At 44.0% G+C, this 20,078-nt stretch overlaps 1 protein-coding gene across 1 annotated transcript in view; it reads right to left on the bottom strand.

Annotated features, from left to right (window-relative positions):
- Positions 1–20,078, bottom strand: part of PLXNA2 (plexin A2) — a 308,762-nt gene that overhangs the window by 132,590 nt on the left and 156,094 nt on the right. The window contains exon 4 of the mRNA XM_083172831.1: positions 16,244–16,378. Within this exon, the coding sequence (XP_083028957.1) occupies positions 16,244–16,378 (135 nt within the window). The remainder of the gene's footprint in view (positions 1–16,243; positions 16,379–20,078) is intronic.

Here is a 20,078-nt window from a genome sequence, read left to right as displayed (position 1 = left end):
CATTAAGGGCCAGATGCACTAAGCTTCAATGGAGATAAAATGGAGAGTGATTAACAGCCAGCCAATCTGCTCCTACCTGCCATGTCACAGACTGTGTTTGAAAAATGTCAGGTTTGGTTGGTTGGTTGTTTATCAGTCTCCATTTGATCACATTTGAAGCTTAGTGCATCTGGCCCTGAGTATGAGAGAGCTCCTGATATTTGGTACTTCAGGTGGACAAGATCAGAGTGCTATGGAAGTTTGGCTGTTCGGGCTAAATAACAGGGATCCACAGAACAGAATATAAAACAGTAGGAGCCTTTGCATTGCCAATAATGTCAGGTCCTATTGATGTGAAGGACAGCTTTTATGACAAGAGGAATTTTCTGAGGTTTGGACACATTTTTAAGCTTAAGGTCCATACACACTGGGCGACTATGCCCAGCGTGTATGGACAGCGATGATAGCATTCAACGCTGCGGGGAATGCCGCTCATTGCATACACACTGAGCATCTTTCCCTCTGCCCGGCGCCGACGGAGGGGGGAGGACGGCGTTGCATAGTGGATCGCTATGCAAAGCCGTCCTGAAAGCCCCTCATCTGCTGGTATAACCAGCACATGAACAGCTTTCCCGACGATGTTGCGGGAGCGCGCAGCAGTGCTCACCGCTGGGCCATACACACTGGGCGGCTTTGAGCTGAAAGCCGCTCAAACCTGCTGTCTTGAGCGACTTTCAGCTCAAAGCCGCTGCCCAGTGTGTATGGCCTTTAGTGCATCTTGCCCCAAATGTATGGAATCCCATTCTATTTGGAACTGTATATCACAAGTAGCAATTCTGACTGCCTACAGCAGTCACGCTAATGGTAAGAGTGGAACAGCTTTATTTATCATCCATCTTACTGCAGGAAGACTAATGCAGCTGCTTAGGCAATAAATAAGACACATAAAGGAAATACACTCTGTTGACGTCTGTGGACAAAGTGGCTTTTATTTTCATGGCTCCAAAATGCTGGGAGAGTAGAATGCGTTGTGTATAGATAAATTATGACTTACATATTCCAGTGCCTGGATAGGTTTTCTAAGGGATAAAAGGTCACTACAGGTCAATCAGAAGTGTCTAGATAGTGCTGTTTATTGCTTTAATCATCATTGAGTAATAGTGTGTACACACGGTTCGATATGGCTTCCGATGTTGACGATATCGTCCACATCGGAATCCATATCGCATACATATCGCATACTGATTGTATGCATTGTAAGGGCTTCCTAGCCCGATGCGCGCTCCCGTTTAAGGAGAGATCGGAGGGGAGATAGAGTGGGCAGCACACTCTATCTAGCACAAATCGCAAGCATATCGCATGCATCGTATGTGTCTTGCGATATGCTTAAGATGCGATGTGCTATACGATTTCCAGGGCCCTGTCAGTCATCCTGTTGTTAAGTCAAAATCGCTTAGTCAAAATCTTAAGCAAATCTTAAGGCACATAGGAAATCGCATAGTAAATCAAATAGGAATCAAATCACATAGCAAATTGTATGGTAAAAAGTCAAAATCTTAAGCATATCTTAAGGCATATCTTAAGGAGTAGAGAAAAAAAAGGGAAAAGTAAAAATCGGACAAAACATCGAATCGTACATCGGATCGCACAGAATATCGAACCGTGTGTACACACTCTAACTTTGATCCAACCCCTGAGTACCAGTCAGAGAGATGCCTCTAAAATAGAATTCATGTATTCAATTTAGAATTGCCCCTGCAATTGCCCCAGATACAGAAACATTTGGGTGATATCGAGGCTGATGATGTACAGTATAGATCATTATTCAGCAGAACAAGCAATTTGGCAGCTTCCCTAGACTGGGATACACACCTAAGCATTTATCTGCTCAATCTGTCTGGTGAGAACAAAAATCAGGTAATGTTTGGGAGCAAATAACAAGCAACCATTTGGTCCCAAACCCCGGAAAACAGGGTTTGGGTTGATCGAGTTAAGTTTGCTATAATTAAACAGATTTATTGTTCAAATATTTTATTGAAGATTGAAATGCACAACATTAACAAGTACATCAGATACAGAATTAGGGAGGGACCAGGTGGAAGGTAGGGGGTAATGTAACAGTTACATAGTCAATCGAGGTCCATGAGATAGTTGTACTGGCGTAAACAGAATTCAATAGAGAGAGGGGGGAGGGGCTAGAGGGGAGGGGAAAATGAAATTATGTATGATGGGGATGTGGAAACGGGGGGGGGGAGGCGATATGGAGCATGAGATAGGAACGGATGTGGTGATGGAGGGGGGGGAGCAGGGGGGGGGGAGAAAGAGCTGGGAGAGGAAGATGTTGAGAGAGGTGAGAGAGTAGGGAGGAGTTCAAAGGTGGAGGAGAGTGAGTGTAGAGTGGGGTTGTGAGAGGCGGGGAGAGACCTTAAGGATGTGGGACAGACAGAGAGGGGGAGGTACAGATGCAAGTGGGCTCAAACCAGTCCCGGAAGGGGGAGGTTTCTTGATGAGTACCAGGGTTCCCAAGTTTTATGGAACTTCTCCACTGTATTATTTTGGAGGCTGGTTATATATTCCATTTTGGAGACAAACCAGATTCGATTTAGTAGTTCTTGGTATGATGGAGGAGTAGGGTTTTTCCAGGCCTTAGCAATCTGTAGCTTGGCGGCGCAGGTGATGTGGAGAATCAATTTATTAGAGAAGGTGGGTAACTGAACGACCGGGGCACACAAGAGCATTGTGGTGGGTGTCAGTGGGGGGCAAGCTGGTATGATTGAGATTATGACAGATTGGACCATGTTCCAAAAGGGCCTAATACGTGGGCAGGTCCACCAAATGTGGAAGAAAGTTCCTTCGCAGCCGCATTGTCGCCAGCATGAGTTGGGGACAGACGGGTATATAGCATGAAGGCGTGTTGGGACCAGGTACCACCGGGTGTAGATTTTATATGAGGTTTCTTTAATAGCTACGCTGATGGAGCACTTAGAGATAGCTAGTCGGATCTCTTTCCAAGAGTCTTCTCCTAGAGAAGTCTCCAGGTCCGCTTCCCATGCATTTTCATGGGTTTCTAGAGGGGGGTTATCTGGTGTGAGGACGAAGTGGTATAGATGTGAAATGATACCTTTATCCATAGGTCTGTGGGCGCACAGACTTTCTATGGGTGTAAGGTTTCTGAGAGAGCCCGTCCTGGAGAGTGTGGAGGAGACGAAGCTCCGGATTTGAAGGAACTGATAAAATAGGGAGTGAGGGAGGTGGTGTTTTTCCTGGAGGTCGGCGAAGGAGAGCAGAGCGTTCTTGTCGTGGATGTGCCTAAAGCGTGTTATACCTGCTGAGGACCATGTGGAGGCCATGTGTAGGGATTGGCCGGGGGGGAATGATGGGTGTTGCCAGAGGGGCGTCTGGGGGGAGGGGTATGTGGAAAGTGAGAGCTTGGTGTTAAGGGAGTCCCAAACAGAAAGAGTAAGGGAAATTGTGGGTATAGCTAGAACTATAGGAGGTCTGTGTTGTCGCGGGATCCAGGGTAGATAGGAGACAGAAGGCACCTTGGCGAGATCAGATTCCAGGTCGACCCATCTTTTCACGTCACGGGGAGAGTGCCAAGCAACTAGTTGACTGAGTTTAGATGCGTGGTAGTATTTGGCGAGAAGGGGGAGGCCCAGGCCACCTGAGGTCGAAGTCTTAGAGAGGATATTTCGGCGTATGCGGGGTTTTTTATGGTTCCAGATAAATTTACAGTAAGAGGTTTGGAGGGTAGCAAGAATTCCTTTGGGGACAGCAATGGGGAGAGTCTGAAAAAGATAGAGAAGCTTTGGGAGCACAGACATTTTGATGACATTTATGCGGCCTGTCCAGGATATAAAGAGTTTACTCCACCGGGTAAGATCTTGTGTGATAGCCCGGATGAGAGGGGGATAATTAAATTTATATAGGCCAGCATAAGTCTTTGATAAGTGAATGCCTAGATATTTTATAGAGTCTCTGCGCCAGGAGAAAGCAAAGTTAGATTGAAGGAGATCAAGAGTGGGTTTAGGGATGTGGAGGGGGAGTGCTTCAGACTTGTCGTGGTTTATTTTATAACCCGAGAAATGGCCGTACAGGGATAGTTCTTGGAAAAGGTTGGGGAGAGTTATGGAGGGATTGGTTAGGGTGAGGAGGACGTCATCGGCGAAAAGGGAGATTTTATAGTTGGAGTTACCAATCGAGATACCCGAGATGTCAGGATTGGATCTAATTCGGCTGGCTAGGGGTTCTATGATTAGCGCGAAAATGAGTGGGGATAATGGGCATCCCTGTCTGGTCCCATTAGAAATACTAAATGAGTCAGAGGTTATACCTCCCGCAGAGACTGATGTGGAGGGATTATGGTACAAGGCTTGGATGGCCTGAAGGAATTGTCCCTGGAAACCAAACCTATGAAGTGTGTGGGTCAGAAAAGACCAGGATACCCGGTCGAAGGCCTTTTCTGCATCTAGGGCTAGTAGTAAGGAGGGGAGCTTTAAGGTGTTTGCATGGTGGATCAGGTTTATGGTTCTTCTAGTGTTGTCCAAGGCCTGCCGCGTTGGGACAAAGCCTACTTGATCGGGGTGAATAAGGGATGGGAGGATGGGGTTGAGTCTGTTAGCGAGTATTTTGGCGAAGAGTTTCAGATCTGTGTTTAGGAGAGAGATTGGGCGGTAGTTTGAGACCGACTGGGGGTCTTTGCCAGGTTTAGGAATGACAGTTATCACGGCTCTTGTAGTGTCTGGATGGAAGTATTCACCATTTAGAATACGGTTAAAGGTGGAGGTGAGGTGAGGGATGAGAGTTTGTTGGAAGGTTTTATAGTAAGAAAAGGTGAATCCGTCGGGGCCTGGTGCTTTAGAGGGTTTCTGGGCTTTAAGGGCAGTCGTGATCTCGTCCGGCGAGATGGGGCAGCATAGTTTGGCGGAGGTGTTAGGGTCGATCACGGGAAGAGAACAAGAGGTCAGATATTCAGAGGGTGTTGTCGACGTGGGGGTGGATGGGGGGGGTGTAGGGGAGTTGTATAGTTGTTTGTAGAATTCCTTGAATATGTTATTGATGTCGGTAGGGTGGTAGCACGTAGTGCCTGACGAATTTTTAAGAGATGGGATGGCCGAACGGGCTTTACGGGCTTTTAGTTGGTTGGCTAGTAGGGCGTCAGCTTTATTACTTTTCTCATAGAAGCGCTGGTTCGTCCAGCGGAGGGACTTATCGATTTTCTCTGCCAAAATTGCATTAAGGGCGGATTTTGCCTTGGTAAGTTGTCTATAGTTATCGTCAGTCGGGGAGCGTTTATGTCGGGAGTCCAGGAGGGCGACTTGATCTAAAAGAGATTGAAGTTTTTGTTTCTGATCTTTATTTCTATGGGAGGCGTAGCTAATGATGTGTCCCCGGATTACCGATTTGTGTGCTTCCCAGACTAATGGAGTACAGCCTTGGTCGATTGCATTAAGAGAGAAGTAGTCAAGCATGGCTTCGTTTATCTTGGTTTGGAAGTGTGGGATCTTTAAAAGGGTCTCGTTGAGGCGCCAAGAAGGCTTGGGTGTCGGTGTATCCAAGAGATTAAATGATGAGGTGAGGAAAGAGTGGTCTGACCAGGAGTTGGGGACAATGGAAGAGTCAACCAGTTGGGTAGAGGCTATTGGGCAACAAAAGATAAAGTCAATTCGTGAGTGTGAGTGATGAGGAGGAGAGAAATAAGTAAAGTCTCTGGAGGTTGGGTTTACAGCGCGCCATGTGTCAATGAGGTTTGTTTCTTTAACGTGTTTTGCTAAGGCGCGGGCTAGGGGGTCCGATCGGGTGGGGGGTCGGAGGGTAGATTTATCTAGGTTTGGATCTAGAACACAGTTGAAGTCCCCACCTAAGAATAAGTAGCCCTTTTTCTTTTTGTGTAGGATGTTAAAGAATTTTTTAAAGAAGCGTTGTTGGCCTGTGTTGGGAGCGTATACGTTGGCAAAAGTAACTTCCGTGGGGCCCAATCGGCCAGTCACGATAATGTACCTGCCGTCTGAGTCCTTAAACACAGAGTGCAGCGAGAAGGGTAGTCTGTTGTGGATTAGGATGACAACACCGTTATGTTTGGTCGTACTGGAGGAGTATAACACAGTGGAGAAGTGTCTGGAACGGAGGGTAGGGTGCCCGGGTTCTCTGAAGTGAGATTCCTGAACTAAGATTACATCCGCCCTCAGGGATTGTATGGTACGGAATAAGAGAGATCGTTTTTGAGGAGTGTTTAGGCCCCTTACATTCATGGAGGTTATGGTTATCGGCATTTTCGTCTAGGGAGGGTGGGGGGGTGAGGAGAGACAGGGGGAGTATAGGGAGGGACAGAGATAGTTGAGCAAGGAGTTACCAACCGAAAGAAGAGGGTGAAAAAGGGGGGGAGGGGGGATCCGAAAGTGTCAGGGGTTGGGAATGTGTAGGTTGTTCGAGATTGGGATGACGAGTGTTGTGGAGTGGAGTCAGTTGCGCTAGGGGAGGGAGGGAGGGAGGCGGGTCTGGGTACGAGTCCTCAACAAGGGGAGGAGGTACTCAGTGGTTGGGACTGGGGTGTCCAGAGGGGTGAGAGCCTTGTGAAAGGTGTCACCTCAGGAAAGGGTGAAGAAGGCGGTGTGTAAAAGAGAGATTAGGAGGGTATGTGGATGGGGGGCCACGGCCCCTGGGTGCAGAAGGGAATAGACAGTGTAAAACATCAAAAAATTGCAACAACTAGCAATACAAACATTAGATGCTGGAAGAGACCAAAAGCGGGAGGCGGGGGGCAGAGGTGGGCCCCGGCACCAGTTGCAGCCATAGTTGGCTATATAATTAGATGGGTTGGCATCTGGATTTTCCAACATTCAAGGGCACCGAGGTTCCACCCCAACCCGCCCCAGTCCCCGCGCCCGTCTCTCAAACAATTAGAGATAACAAGAACAACCTAAACAATTAGCAACATAACTGGTAGTCTAAGTAAATGTCTGAGTCAACTGTAGTAACAAGCTGTGGTGAACTAGTTGAGTGGAGAGTGAATGGAGGCAAATTTAAATGAAACTAAAGCCCGAAAGGGCAGTCCGGAGCTGAATTGTAAGGGGGTGTCATTTTTTAGCGTAGTGGTAGGGCTCCATCTGAGGAGGGAGTGGACTCTTCCAGGTGGGAGAGGAAGTCTTTACATTCTCGCATGTCTCTAATTAGAACAGTCTTACCGTTAAGGTCCACAATGAGTTTAAAGGGGAATCCCCATCGGTAGCGGATGCCTTTCTCACGGAGGGCCACTGTGAGGTCTCGGAAGTCTCTCCTTTTGGCAAGCGTGAGAGGTGCGAGGTCTTGGTAAAATTGAAGTTTAGAGGTCTCGAAAATGATTGGTTTTTGCCCTCTGGTTGCTGAGAGGATAAGTTCCTTGTCTTTGAAGCTTAGGAAACGGATAACCACGTCCCGAGGTGGGTCACTGTCTCGGGGTTTAGGTCGAAGTGCACGGTGTGCTCTCTCCAGAGGTAGTTTCCGAGGCCCAATGTCCGGGGATAGGAAGGAGAAGAGTTTGTGGAGGTAGGGTTCCAGAGCTTCTTGCGAGATGGATTCGGGGATGTTTCGTATGCGGATATTGTTTCTACGTTCCCTGTTTTCGAGATCTTCATTTTTGGTGCGGAGGTCGGTTAATTCAGAAATGATATGATCTAGGTCTCTGCTCGTGTCGTTCAAAGACTTTTGAAGACCGTCTTGGCGGGACTCTAACTTGGTGGTCCTTGCGGCTAGTGAGGATATGTCCGATTTAATGGAGGCGACTGCCTTGTCTAGTTTGGTTTCAAGCGAGTCTTTGAGATCAGTTATGAGGGATCGAAGAGCTAGGATGTCTTCTTTGGTAGAAGGGGAGGGGGATGGAGGGCGTTTCTTATCCATGGTCTCGGTAAGAGGGGAAGGAGTATCCTCCTGGCGGTTCGTTTTATTAGCTCTGGTGAAGTGTTGAGAGATGTCTGAGCCTCCTTTTTTGGGTGTTTTAGCGGCCGATCTCCGCATGTGAAGAGAGCCTAGGCGGGAATATGTGTTTAAATAGTCCTTCAGTGGGGAACCCTTGTGGAGGGTGAGGTATGAGGAGTTTGTATTGAAGAAGTTCAACAGCTGGTAGTTCCGAGGACTGGGAAGGGACGATCTGGGGCACCCAGGGGAAGTGGGGGTGATGTTTAAGTCGACATTGTGTTGTTATTTGGGTGGCTGAGTAGTAAGTTCAGAAAAGACAAAGGGGGTTGCGATTCGAGTTAAGCCGCTCCTTGGATGAGGGGTTTCTTGGCTGAGCGGTTGTTGGCTTGTAGGTGAGGGAGGGATCCGGTTCTCGTAGAGGTAGAGGGGGGATGAGTTGAGAGGGATCGGTTGTGCAGTGTAAGGAGAGGGAGCCTGACCAGCAGCGCTCCTGTTAGAAAGCAGGGATATAGCTTGTTATGCCTGAGATGAAAAGGTAGCACTGCAGAGGGGTATACAGGAGGAGGAGGTGGATTACAAGATCCTTGTCGGGTTGAAAGGGGATGTCTCTTTTAGGGCTCCTGGGCCCGTAGTTGTCGAGTTTGCAGGAGATCAAGGATTTTCCGTTCTTCTCACGTGTGAGACTGGAGAACACCCTCCCCTGAAGGAAGGTGTATGGGAGTATGTGAACGTGGGGGTTGGGGTAGCAAGGCGGGGGGGACGCAGAGCAGAGTCCCACTTATTGCAGTAGTTGGGAGCCCAATCTGGTGAGCAGGAGGCAGTGAGCTTACCTCTGTACTTTTTTCCCTTTTTGTTTATGGGGTGAGCTGTGGAGGTGTAATTTTTAGTTAGGCCACAGGGTGGTGCCCCAATTTCGTTTATCACAGAGCCCAGGAGGCTGTATCAACTCCCAGGCAGGGAGAACAACCAGGGCAGCTTCTCTTAGTTGGTGTTTTGGGCAGCAGTTAGATAGTAAAGTTTTCGGGTCTGCTCAATTGTTGGGGACTAGATTAATTATAGTGAGTTGCTAGTGCCCACAATATTTGGTGTGTTGTCTGTTAGTTAGGGGCTCCAGATATAATTTGCCCCAGTAATGGAGGGGGGTGGATGGATCACACTGAGGGTGGTGGTGTGTTATGGCAGGCTGAGTCACTTACTGTGTGTTAGAGGAGCCCATGTAGAGAAGCTCCTGCAGATTAGGGCGCCAGCAGCTGCAGCGCTCGATATCCAATATGGCCGCCGCCGGGTCTGCAGAGAAGGGGGACTCTGTGTGTAGGGCGAGCCTGCTGCCCGACGAGGCAGCCACAGGAGGGTGGATGGGGTCGTTGCCGGGTCCAGGGCACCCTTCAGGAGGACCCGCCCGCTGGAGGAGGCTGTGGAGGCGATCCGGCGCTTCCCCGCCGTTTGATTCTCGCCAGGAGCGGTGCCGCGGGTAGAGGCTGAAATCCAGGTCCCGGCTTCAGTCGCGTGTGTAGGCCGCAACCCGCAGGGACTGCCGGAGCATCTCCCGGCTCCGCGACCTAGTCACAGCTGCAAGCGGGCACTCGTCTGGGCAAGCGGGAACTCCTGGATCGGTATGTAGGGGCGAGGGAGCTGTGAAATAGGGTCTCACAGTGAGGAGCCCCGGCTACCCAATTAAACAGATTTAACCAATTTGTCTGAATGAAAAAGGTGTGTTTCGGTGTTTGGGAGCAAATGATTGATTGTTCTCTAGAACTGCACTTTTAAGTGACATTTTAACTAATATATATATGGAAAAGTCCCTGTGTTATGAAAAATGACAAAAAATAGTTAATGCCCACACAAAAGCTGCATACATACAGGGCGAGCCACTTAAAACCAGCACTTATCTCAACCGTTGGTGGCTAGTGCATTCTCTCGTGGTGAATGTCTTCAAGGTCGTTCGTGCCAATAGAAAAGTATTTGTGCGGAAATAATGTGCGTTGTGCCATTACCCAGAATGCTGTATTCGCTGCAAAAAAGGATTGCTAAGTGGATTCTCCTGTGTGCTTGGGACCCATTAAGGATGCTCTTGCTAATACTTTCTGGGATCTGGGTGGGTCAGGCTCATGCCTAAAACAAGGCAGGCCTCCCCACAATTGGAACATAAATCCATTACAACCAATCAGGCACTAACTTTCATTACTTAAATTGTGCAAGCAAGAACATCCACCCAACTTCGTGGTCATTTCATAAGCATCTGGCTGTGCAAATGTAGAATTAAAATTATGTTTGGTAATGTCAGGGCCTGTCACCCGACTCTCCGTAGTTTTTCTGAACTCACTTCCCTGAAGTGAATCTAAAATTTGGCAACTGTAGAATTGTGACCCTTGAGGTCCGCCAACTTCTAGCAGACAGATGCCAATTTCCAACCATCCATTATAACAGGACCTCTCTGTGCAGCCTGTAATGAAGAAGAGCTGATCAATTCATTACAGATGGAGAGTGAGGTTGGATGCTATCTTTAATGAATCAATAAAGCAGACTTAAATGATTATTGCAGCTATAAGAACAAATGGATCTCTTTTAAAAAGCGGAGTTAAGAGAATGGTTGGGATATAACAAAGCAACAAGCAGATTGTTAGCTGTACAAGTGTCCTGTTCTGCCTCCTGTGCGTCGAATAGAGTGCAAACAGATCTAGAACTTGGGATCATTGGCCTCCATGCTCCATTACAAGCCTGTACAGATTCTGTAGGACCTGAATAGAACATTTGTGGACCATATCCTTTTTTTTCTACACTGCACATGTTCTGGAACTGGGTGTACAGAAGAATAATACACATTTTCCTAACATTTTAAGTTGTGACTGAAGCATACGCTCCCTGGTTGTCAGGAAGACTCCCTGAACTAACGGCAATCTCCCTGACTCCCTGAAGAGTCTAGCAATCTCCCTGATTGCCACTAACCCCCATTATGTAACCGTTATATTCTTAAAAATATAAATCAGACATATACATACTCAAAGGGGATCATCAATGCACATTCCGTGTATTGGTTATTAGGCACAATTATACCTGAGGCTACATGCATTTCTAAATAAGGTTTCTCACAGCCAGTTATATGGAGGACTTGTAAAACACAAACATGAGCAAGCTCTGAACAGCATCAGAAAAAATAGATCTTGCTAACTACTTTTGGGCTCATTTACATTAGAAAATGTTAGTTTTATGACACACCTCTCAGCTATAACAATGTACGCCCACTTACTTATACTGTAGGTGTTGCTTTCACAATCTCACTATAATGCTTTTTCAAAAGTAGGCAAGTATGACTGAGGTTCAGTCAAAGTGTGTCTGCAAAATGTAGTGTTCAAGAGAAGCATATTTTAACTACACCTGGTTTCACACATATCATTTGCAAATATACAAATTGGGGAGGGTGGACAGCAAAGATGCATACTGTACAATACTGACTATGGGAAAATCGATGCATTTATTTCTGTGGAGCATCCACAGGCCATTTGTGATGAACTCAGCAGGAAATGGTCATCTGTCAGATCAGACTTAGGTCGACAGTAATTAGGTCGACCGCGGAAGGTCGACTGGCCCCAAGGTCGACAGGGTTAAAGGTCAACATAGGTCAAGGTCGACATGACTTAAGGTCGATATGGGCCAAGGTCGACATGGGTTTAGGTCGACAGTCATTATGTCGACATGAGTTTTTCACTGTTTTTTGAGACGACATGTGCCGACAGGCGGTATTTCATGCCCTAAGATCCACTAGTGCGCGGTGGGAGAATAAAATAGTGTGCCGAGCGTAGCGAGGCACCGTGCTCGAAGCATTGCGAGGGGCTGCGGTGCATCTCCAACTGTGTCCATGTCGACTGTGTCGACATTCAGGATAAAAAAAAACAGTGAAACACTCATGTCGACCTAATGACTGTCGACCTAACCCCATGTCGACCTTGGCCCATGTCGACCTTAAGTCATGTCGACCTTGACCCATGTGGACCTTTAAGCCTGTCGACCTTGGGGCAAGTCGACCTTCCGGGGTCGAACTAATGACTATAGACCTAAGTCTGTTCTGACAGATGTACAGCTTCCAACTCAGCATAGGGCCCATAAAATAAAATGCAGAATATAATATATTATCCTATACAGTTAAAGGCTAATGCTGTAGAGAGCGCCATCGATGTCTATGTCTTAACCACATTGTACAGTTTAACAGATAAGGCACATTACGATAAACTCTATTTTATTTTAATTGCAGTTCTTGAATAGTGTCTGAGTTCAATAAGAACATGTTAGTAATCTCAGCTCAGTATTTAATAATCAGATGATCCTTCTCTAGCTGTAAATAGTTAATGTTCCCCTTCCCACTTACAAAGTAGCAATCATCAGCTCTCCTTCTACTTCCTCTCTTCCCTCAGTGGTTGCAATTCCATGCCGAACCCGTCAGACACTAACGTATACTGTGCGCACTATAGGGATGCAAGACAGATTTCATTCTCTGCTTGTATTATTATACCAAAGAGGCCCACCCTATCCCTTTTTTCATTTCACCCTTGGCTGGATCATTTTCTGCCTCTATTCCCGTTGCTAATTCAAACTAATTAAAGTATAAAATAGAATAATTTGCGCATCTCCGTAACTCTCCTGCATACACCCTGAGTTATGTCCCTGTGTTAACGCTCAGTGTGAGCAATCCCCTTTCTGATCAGCTCACTAACCGTGGAACTCATTTACTACAGTGTTGCAGCATCGAAAAGACCCTGAAATAATAAAGAGGCGAGAGGAGGGGAAAAAAATGAAAGAAAAAGACGAATACTAGGCGTTTCTGCTCTGATTTCAAATTTCACAGTTCACCACTTCCAAAAATGGGCATAGTGAAATTGTTCATTCTCTTGTAATTATCCAGCGTTGGTTAAATGGATTTTTCTCCATCTTTATAGAATTGCAAGAGCAAAACTGAAGAAATGCCTGAGCCTGAAAGTGGTAAAAGGTGGGGGTTTCTGCCAGCAATACAGTGTATAAAGATTTACACAGGAGGTTCCACCATAAACCACAACTTCTAGATTTCATTTTAACAGGGAATGAATAAGGTAATTTATTCCAAAGTAGTGCACACAGCCTCTCAGACAGACGGTAAAGCCAGCCCATGTACAGTATATGTTTGGCTAATATATTGAACTGTTTACGTATATATATATATATATAAGGTAAAGTGAGATATATCACAATGAATTACCATGCTCCTTCTTTAGGCTTACACCATTTATTCTAAAAATCCAACACTTTTAGTTTTCGCTCTCTATTGGATGTCATCCCTATGATTTGTCAGCTGTTCCCCTCCCCTCTACGCTCTAATGCCAATGGCATTCTATGAGAGAGGCAGACTGACTAAACAGAAATTCTAGTTCCTAAAGAAGTTTTTAGGTCAATTCCCTGAAAAGTGATGTTTTGAATGCTTGTCAAATAAGTACCCGAAAGTCCTAATTCTTCTACAAAAGTGTAACCACTAACAACAGGGATAGATCCAGCTAAAGAACAGTCCCCCATCCGTTAATACTAAGTAGTCATGACGTTACCATATATTGGGCTTCATGGGCATCTCCAGAGCTATGAGATCACCTTTGGCTTCAATACAGATAGGGTCTATTTAGTAAAAACTACACAATTGAGTAGCTAGTTGTCAACATTTTTTTACTTATAACGTATTTTTTTAGAAAAAGACTAATAGAATAATTCACTCAAAAAGCATTTGTCCTGTTATATGCTTCTGTTGTAAATGAGAAAGATGGCAGTATATGCCTGAACCTACAGTACCTGCCCATGCACAGAATGGGTGCCCTGGGAGCCAAGATAGCACTGCATTGTGGGTGAAAACAGGGGAAAAAGCAGTTTATTTCCTGCTTTTTTTCCATTCAGAGTAATAATGCTTCTTTTATCTTTATATATACCGAACCTGCAGTTACCATTAATAGCTATGGGGGCTTAAGGGAAAATAACAAGAGAAAACACAGAAATATGCGATTTGCACGTCTGTTTACTACATATGGACAAATTAAATAAATTCTGCAGCTTAAATGCTGGAGAAAATCATTTTGTTTTGTTTTGCCTTTATAAATAGACTCCATAATTAGTAGAGATTTGGAAACTATGAATTGTTGAGCAAGCTAATGAGAATGCAATCTCTGCATTTATACATGTCCAATACCCTCATTTTTACTGCATCAGGCTTTTGTCGATTGCTTTCATCTGTCACAGAATGGGTTAATGGATTTGGCCAGTGCAAACCGCAGTCCATAGGTGAAGACCAGATAGAGGTGGGATAATTACACACACTGGAAAAAAAAAGTCATTGACCTAATTAAGTAGCTGTCAGATGACGAACAGTGTCCATTAACAATATGCAGAGTAGGTAGCAATTAAGAGGAATGCTCAGACTCATTTTTTGGGGGGGCTGGTGTGATGGGAGGGGGAACAATTAGTAGTAATTAAGAATTTTACTTGTCATTTATAGTAGCTTGGCTAATTACCACAAAAAACTCTTGGCACCAAACAGACAGGAGGAGGTGTGTTGGAAGCCTGTTTCAAGTGGACAGATTTGGGAACTTGGCATCTAAACCATTTAAAGGGATAGTATGACATAGAAATGAAGAGATAGGTTTGCGTGCATTGGAACTACATAACACATAACAGATCAAATAATGGTTCATCTACTAAAGCTATATATCTAAAGGCAGTAAAATATATTTAATGTATACTATATGTACATGATCCCCCACCTGTTTCTATTGTTTATTGTTTATACGGTTTACTTGTTACCCACCTGTCTGCTGCACAGCAAACCGAAAACAAATTCCTAGTATACCTGGCCAACAAAGCTAGTAGATTTCCCAGTTGTTGAAACCTGGAATGCATTAATAGCATAGAAAGATGACCTCTAAGGAAAGACTGTATTGACTACATAAGAGTTCACAGAGTAGTAGAACCGCAGGACCCCGTTACCTGAGCCCGCCATGGCTCAGAAGGACCTCACCCATGTCAACGCAATTGTGAGACCTGGAGCATCATAAACTGCTGGCGATATCTGTAACATAACTTCTACAGGAACATAACTAATACACAAGAGCTTATCACAGTCAATCATATGTAGTCAAAGTGCGTGAGATTATTCACACAAATGATTTGTTTACTTGTAGTGCTGGGATTGTAATAACCCAACTGTGTAACATCTCAGTTTGCCAACATATCCTCTTGGTCACTTTAAGATCAAATAGGACACATTCATAAATTGCATACTAGGAATTTCCCAAGCGCCCCAAGGTATATTCTTGACTAAATGCCTAGTTACTGATACCTGCACTAGTCTTTCATTATACAGCTGCCAGCAGCTTGAATCACTTCCCTAAATTTGCATGAAATCTGAATTCTACGAGGCTGCTATCCAAACAGAACAAACCCGGGCCGCTCTAATCTTTACATGGAGAAGTCAATTTGCAAGAGAAAAATGTGCATTAATGTCTCCTGCGGTGAGCACGGGAAAGGATTAAACATCTCTCGCTTTAATTCTGAATTATCATAAACCCGACAAACAATTACGATGTGTGGAGAAAAAGCTTCCATGTCTCATATATGAGTTGGCCCAAACCTACACCTTAGAAATGCGATTTGGACAAATTACGCAGTCTTACATCTATTTATTTATTTTCATATCCCCCCTTTGTACATCAGAGGATTTTCATAGCTGCCTCTTGTTATTGTGACAGAAATCCTTTTGTGTGGCTAATGCAAATATGGTTCAGAATACAAATTGTTAGTGGTCCACTGCAATATTGATGAGTTTGAACATAATTAAAGCATGTTTCTATTATTTTATTGCACCCGCCAGACAATGCTGGCTTCTAAGACAGCAAATGGGTAATGTCAACTGAGACGGTAATATTCCCTATAAATCGTTGTATGCTGTAACAATGTACAGGCATAACCAGGATGTGCAGCAGGAAGTCTGGAATATATTACCGTGCGACTGTTATAACCATGTACAATGATAAACCTGTTACACTCAAGCAGTGACAAAACATTTCTGGAATACACCAGTAGTCCTGTGCTATTGTGATATATTTATGAGAGTGTTTGTGTGCCAGTTACTGCTCCAGGAAATCTGGGACTTATCATTATGAAAGTGTGGCTGAGCATTATTTACTTTATTTAAAATACATTTGCATCCATATGGCTCTCAAAAGGAGATTAATTTACATGTCGGCTCGGAATCTAGCAATTTAGGGATGGTTACAAGCTTCACTATGTTTATGGCGGTTTCGGTTTTCTCCGCCATCAGAATGGTTTGCTACTGTATTCATTTGAAGTCACTGTTCCACTTTCTTACCTGTCTCTCTGACATGATGTAAAGGAATTTGTTGTCCACGGAAAATGCCATGTCTCTAAGGATGGGACTTCCATCTCTCATGACCGGTACAACTTCATACTGAATGCCACCGTTCGGAGGACCATCTGCCCGAATCTGCAGAACACAAGGAATATGCATTAACTGATAGTCTTAGCTCACAACTTACACAAAATGCAATACATCCAGTACATCCATCCATAATACCGGACATTATGGTGGTTTACTAAATTATCAACAAGAGCCACAAGTACTTTATAACATAACATGCCATAAAGACATAAAGCTTTCTCTTTACTGTTTTATTATATCACTTGATAGCAGCTAATTCGCTTTGTCTGCAGATTTCAACCATGTATCATTTATGTCAAGATGTAAGTAACGTTATTTTAGTGTTCTATTGTACATTACAGGAGATGGAAGATAACACCCTCTGATTATGCAATCCATACCAATCTTGCAGGAGGAATGGGGTTTTCCAGTAATTAGTTATATAATAATATGCATAGAACCAACAAGTGCAGAACAAAGGCTGGAAATAGGACATGCAAACCAGCTTCCATTGCTGTAAATGTTCACATAAAATATTATTGCTGTGACACTTATTAGTACAGTAACTTATTATTCAATATTGCCCAGAAACTAAGATGGGAGTTCTATTGAGGATGGGATGTTGCCCATAGCAACAAATCAGATTCTTATTATTATTTTTTTAGCACCTTATAGAAGATAATAGATAGAATCTGATTGGTTGCTATGGAACTCCCATCTTCGTAAATGTACCCCAGAAATGCCAAGCTCTATCACTTTCCCTCTCTGTTGACAATGTCTCAATCCCCTCTGTTCCCCAAATGCAATTTCTAAGTGTCACCATTTCTTCCCACCCTATTTGTTCTACTAATGACTATCCCCTCACCTCCTCCATGATTATCACTTCCCATTCTTGCAGTCAGGGTTTCCCTCAGGAATTTCCTAACCTCTGGAATGCCCTTGCTCTATTTATCCAGCCATCAAGCTTACCTGTCCTATTCCCAAATCTGCAGCCTCTGCCCTTATTTCTCATTCAATCCACTCATATATCCCTATAGATTGCAAGGTCCTCTGCTTTTTATCTTCACTACATAATTATGCTAACCTCACACTTTCATTATTTACAGTATCTATGTGAATATACAGTATATATATATATATATATATATATATATATATATATATACTGTATGTATATATAATATAAATACACACACACACACACACACACACACACACACAGACAAACAAGGATAAAATGGTGGTGTTCCAAGCATGCTGTAGTTAACACCTAAGACAAAGAACGGAAGGACAACCTGTGAACCTGTGACAATTTTATGGGTGCTCAAGGCTTAATGATATTGACACATACCACCAACTGTATCTAAACATTGCTGAAGACCAAATACACCCCATCATGGCAGTGGTGTTTCCTGATGGCAAGTGACACTTTTCAGAAGGATAATGTGCAATGGTTTGAGGAACAGAATAAAGAGTTCAAGGTGTTGACTCCAAATTCCCTAGATCTCAATCCAATTGAGTATCTGTGGGATGTGAATACATATTTTATGGTCAAATAATGTTTGGTAGTATTCTGTATAATTACTGATATGGTGCTGTATACAAGCCAAAGTAAATGGTATATTCCAAATACATACAGGAAGATGCTCGTTGTATCTATAATGGCACTTAGGGTGTAATGAAAGGGCTGCTCTGAATCTCCCACATTCTGATTTACAGTTATAAATGCATTGCCTTGCTGGGGGAAGGGTGTCAGTTTGTATCCAATCTGCACGTGGCAGGATTTGCATATTTGAATAGCTATTTGATTGTAACACGGTGTCACACTGAGAGATGTGGAGAGATTGAGGAGGAGGCTGTCATGTGTCTACAAACAGATTAAACCAACCATCCGAATCAAAGACTTAGAATAGCCCAGCGGCCCCTACTGATACTGAAACCGTCAGATTCTGGCCAACAAGGCAAGACCACTGTGACACAGGGGGGAATGTATCAAACCATGGAGAGAGATAAAGTGGCAATCAGCATCTAACTGCCATGTTACAGGCTGTGTTTGAAATATGACAGACACTATCTCTCAACAATTCTCTCTCTCCAAGGTAATACAACTCCCCCTTGTGAGATTGAATAGGCTCTATTGTAGCAGGGAAATGCCAAAGTCTTACCAATAATAAAGATGTCTATCTTTGCTCAGGCTACTTTATTATATTCAGTATGAAGGGCAAAAGCATAATTGTGAAAATGAGGGCAGCTTCCACTGGATAAGCAATGAGCCCAAGCATTAAATTTGTGCAGACAATTCTTTCAAGTAAAAAATATAGCCAAGTTACGGAGGTTTTGGTCAATCGTGATAAACACACACGGCTCATTTAAGTGCTGTTTACAGTAACGAAATGTATAACTGTGGCTCTTATAATGACAGTGTGTTTACAGATAACACTAAGTGGTGTGTGCGATGTGTGTCATAAGACGTCCAAGTATGAAGAATAGGTCAAGATTGTGCTGTAAAGATTGTCATTTTTTTTTTTGTAATCATTAAGAGAAGGTCAATAGTCATGGGACATTTTAAGAGAGGAGGAGGCCCATGTGACGCCTCCGGCCGGGCCCCCTTCTCTCTGCTGGGAGCAGTGCTGTGTGTAGACCCTACTGCCCATGGAAATAGAATGATGAAAGCTCCCGTATAGACTACAATCTGCATTGCTACATAATTTTACACTGGTAAATTTGGTGGTTCAGAAAGACTGGAAAAATACTTGGAAAGCAATAGTACATTAGTAGCAATCTCTTTTACATGAACACCATGTTGAGGGACCTGTTTACTCATGTCTAGACCACTATAGAACCTTAAGTTGTGCTCAGGAAAGGTGCAAGGTGTCTCACAAAGACTTCAGCTTACTGCCCCCAATATCTAATTAACATCCCCCAGGTGAAAACGGTGTCTTATAAGTTCCACAGTTTCTCTCTCCGAGGCATCCTCCTCAGTGTTGTGATAAACAGACACATTGGTGCCCCCAATATCCCAGCATTATAGGCAGCTGCCTACAGCTATCTAGTTGTAGAGCCCTCCTTAGTCGCGTTGCTTTAACATAGTCAGTACGAATGGTGCAACTATTAGTATTACTTCCTCACAGCACTGAGGTCATGGGTTTGATTCCCACTATTGTACTAATTTTGTGGAGTTTGTATATTCTCCCTGCGCTTGCGTGGGTTTCCTTCCACAATCCAAAAATATACTAGTAGGATACTAGTACGTTAATTGTCTCCCAATAAAAATAAAAATAAATGAACCCTAGTGTAAGTGTTTGCATGTACATGTGCTTAGGGCAGACTAGATGGGCCAAGTGGTTATATACTGCCAATAAATTATATGTTTCTGTAGGCCAGATGTACTAAGCTTTAGAGTGAGAAACTATTAGCCAATCAGCTCCTGTCATTTTTCAAATAAAGCCTGTAACATGGAAGTTATGAGCTGATTGGCTGGTATGTTATCACTTTCCACTTAGTTAGTACATCAGTTGATGCAGCTAGGGTGCATGATCATTAATGATCAGACAAAGTTACTTTTCAGTGACCACAGGCAGATTCAACTGAGAATGACATATGTAATTTCCATCACACAGTAACAAGTATGCGATAATAACAGGAAAGGTTATCCATTAGTAACCTACCATACGTTTGCTTTTATTTTTCACACAGTAGCATCTGATTGGTTGCTACACACTTTTTTAATAAACAAGTCCAATTTTCCCAAAAGTACATGTATTGG

The sequence above is a fragment of the Crinia signifera genome, chromosome 2 (assembly GCF_055691185.1).
Source record: "Crinia signifera chromosome 2, ASM5569118v1, whole genome shotgun sequence".
Taxonomy (NCBI): domain Eukaryota; kingdom Metazoa; phylum Chordata; class Amphibia; order Anura; family Myobatrachidae; genus Crinia; species Crinia signifera.
The sequence above is the reverse complement of the archived record's forward strand: the minus strand, read 5'-3'. Positions and strand labels throughout refer to the sequence as shown.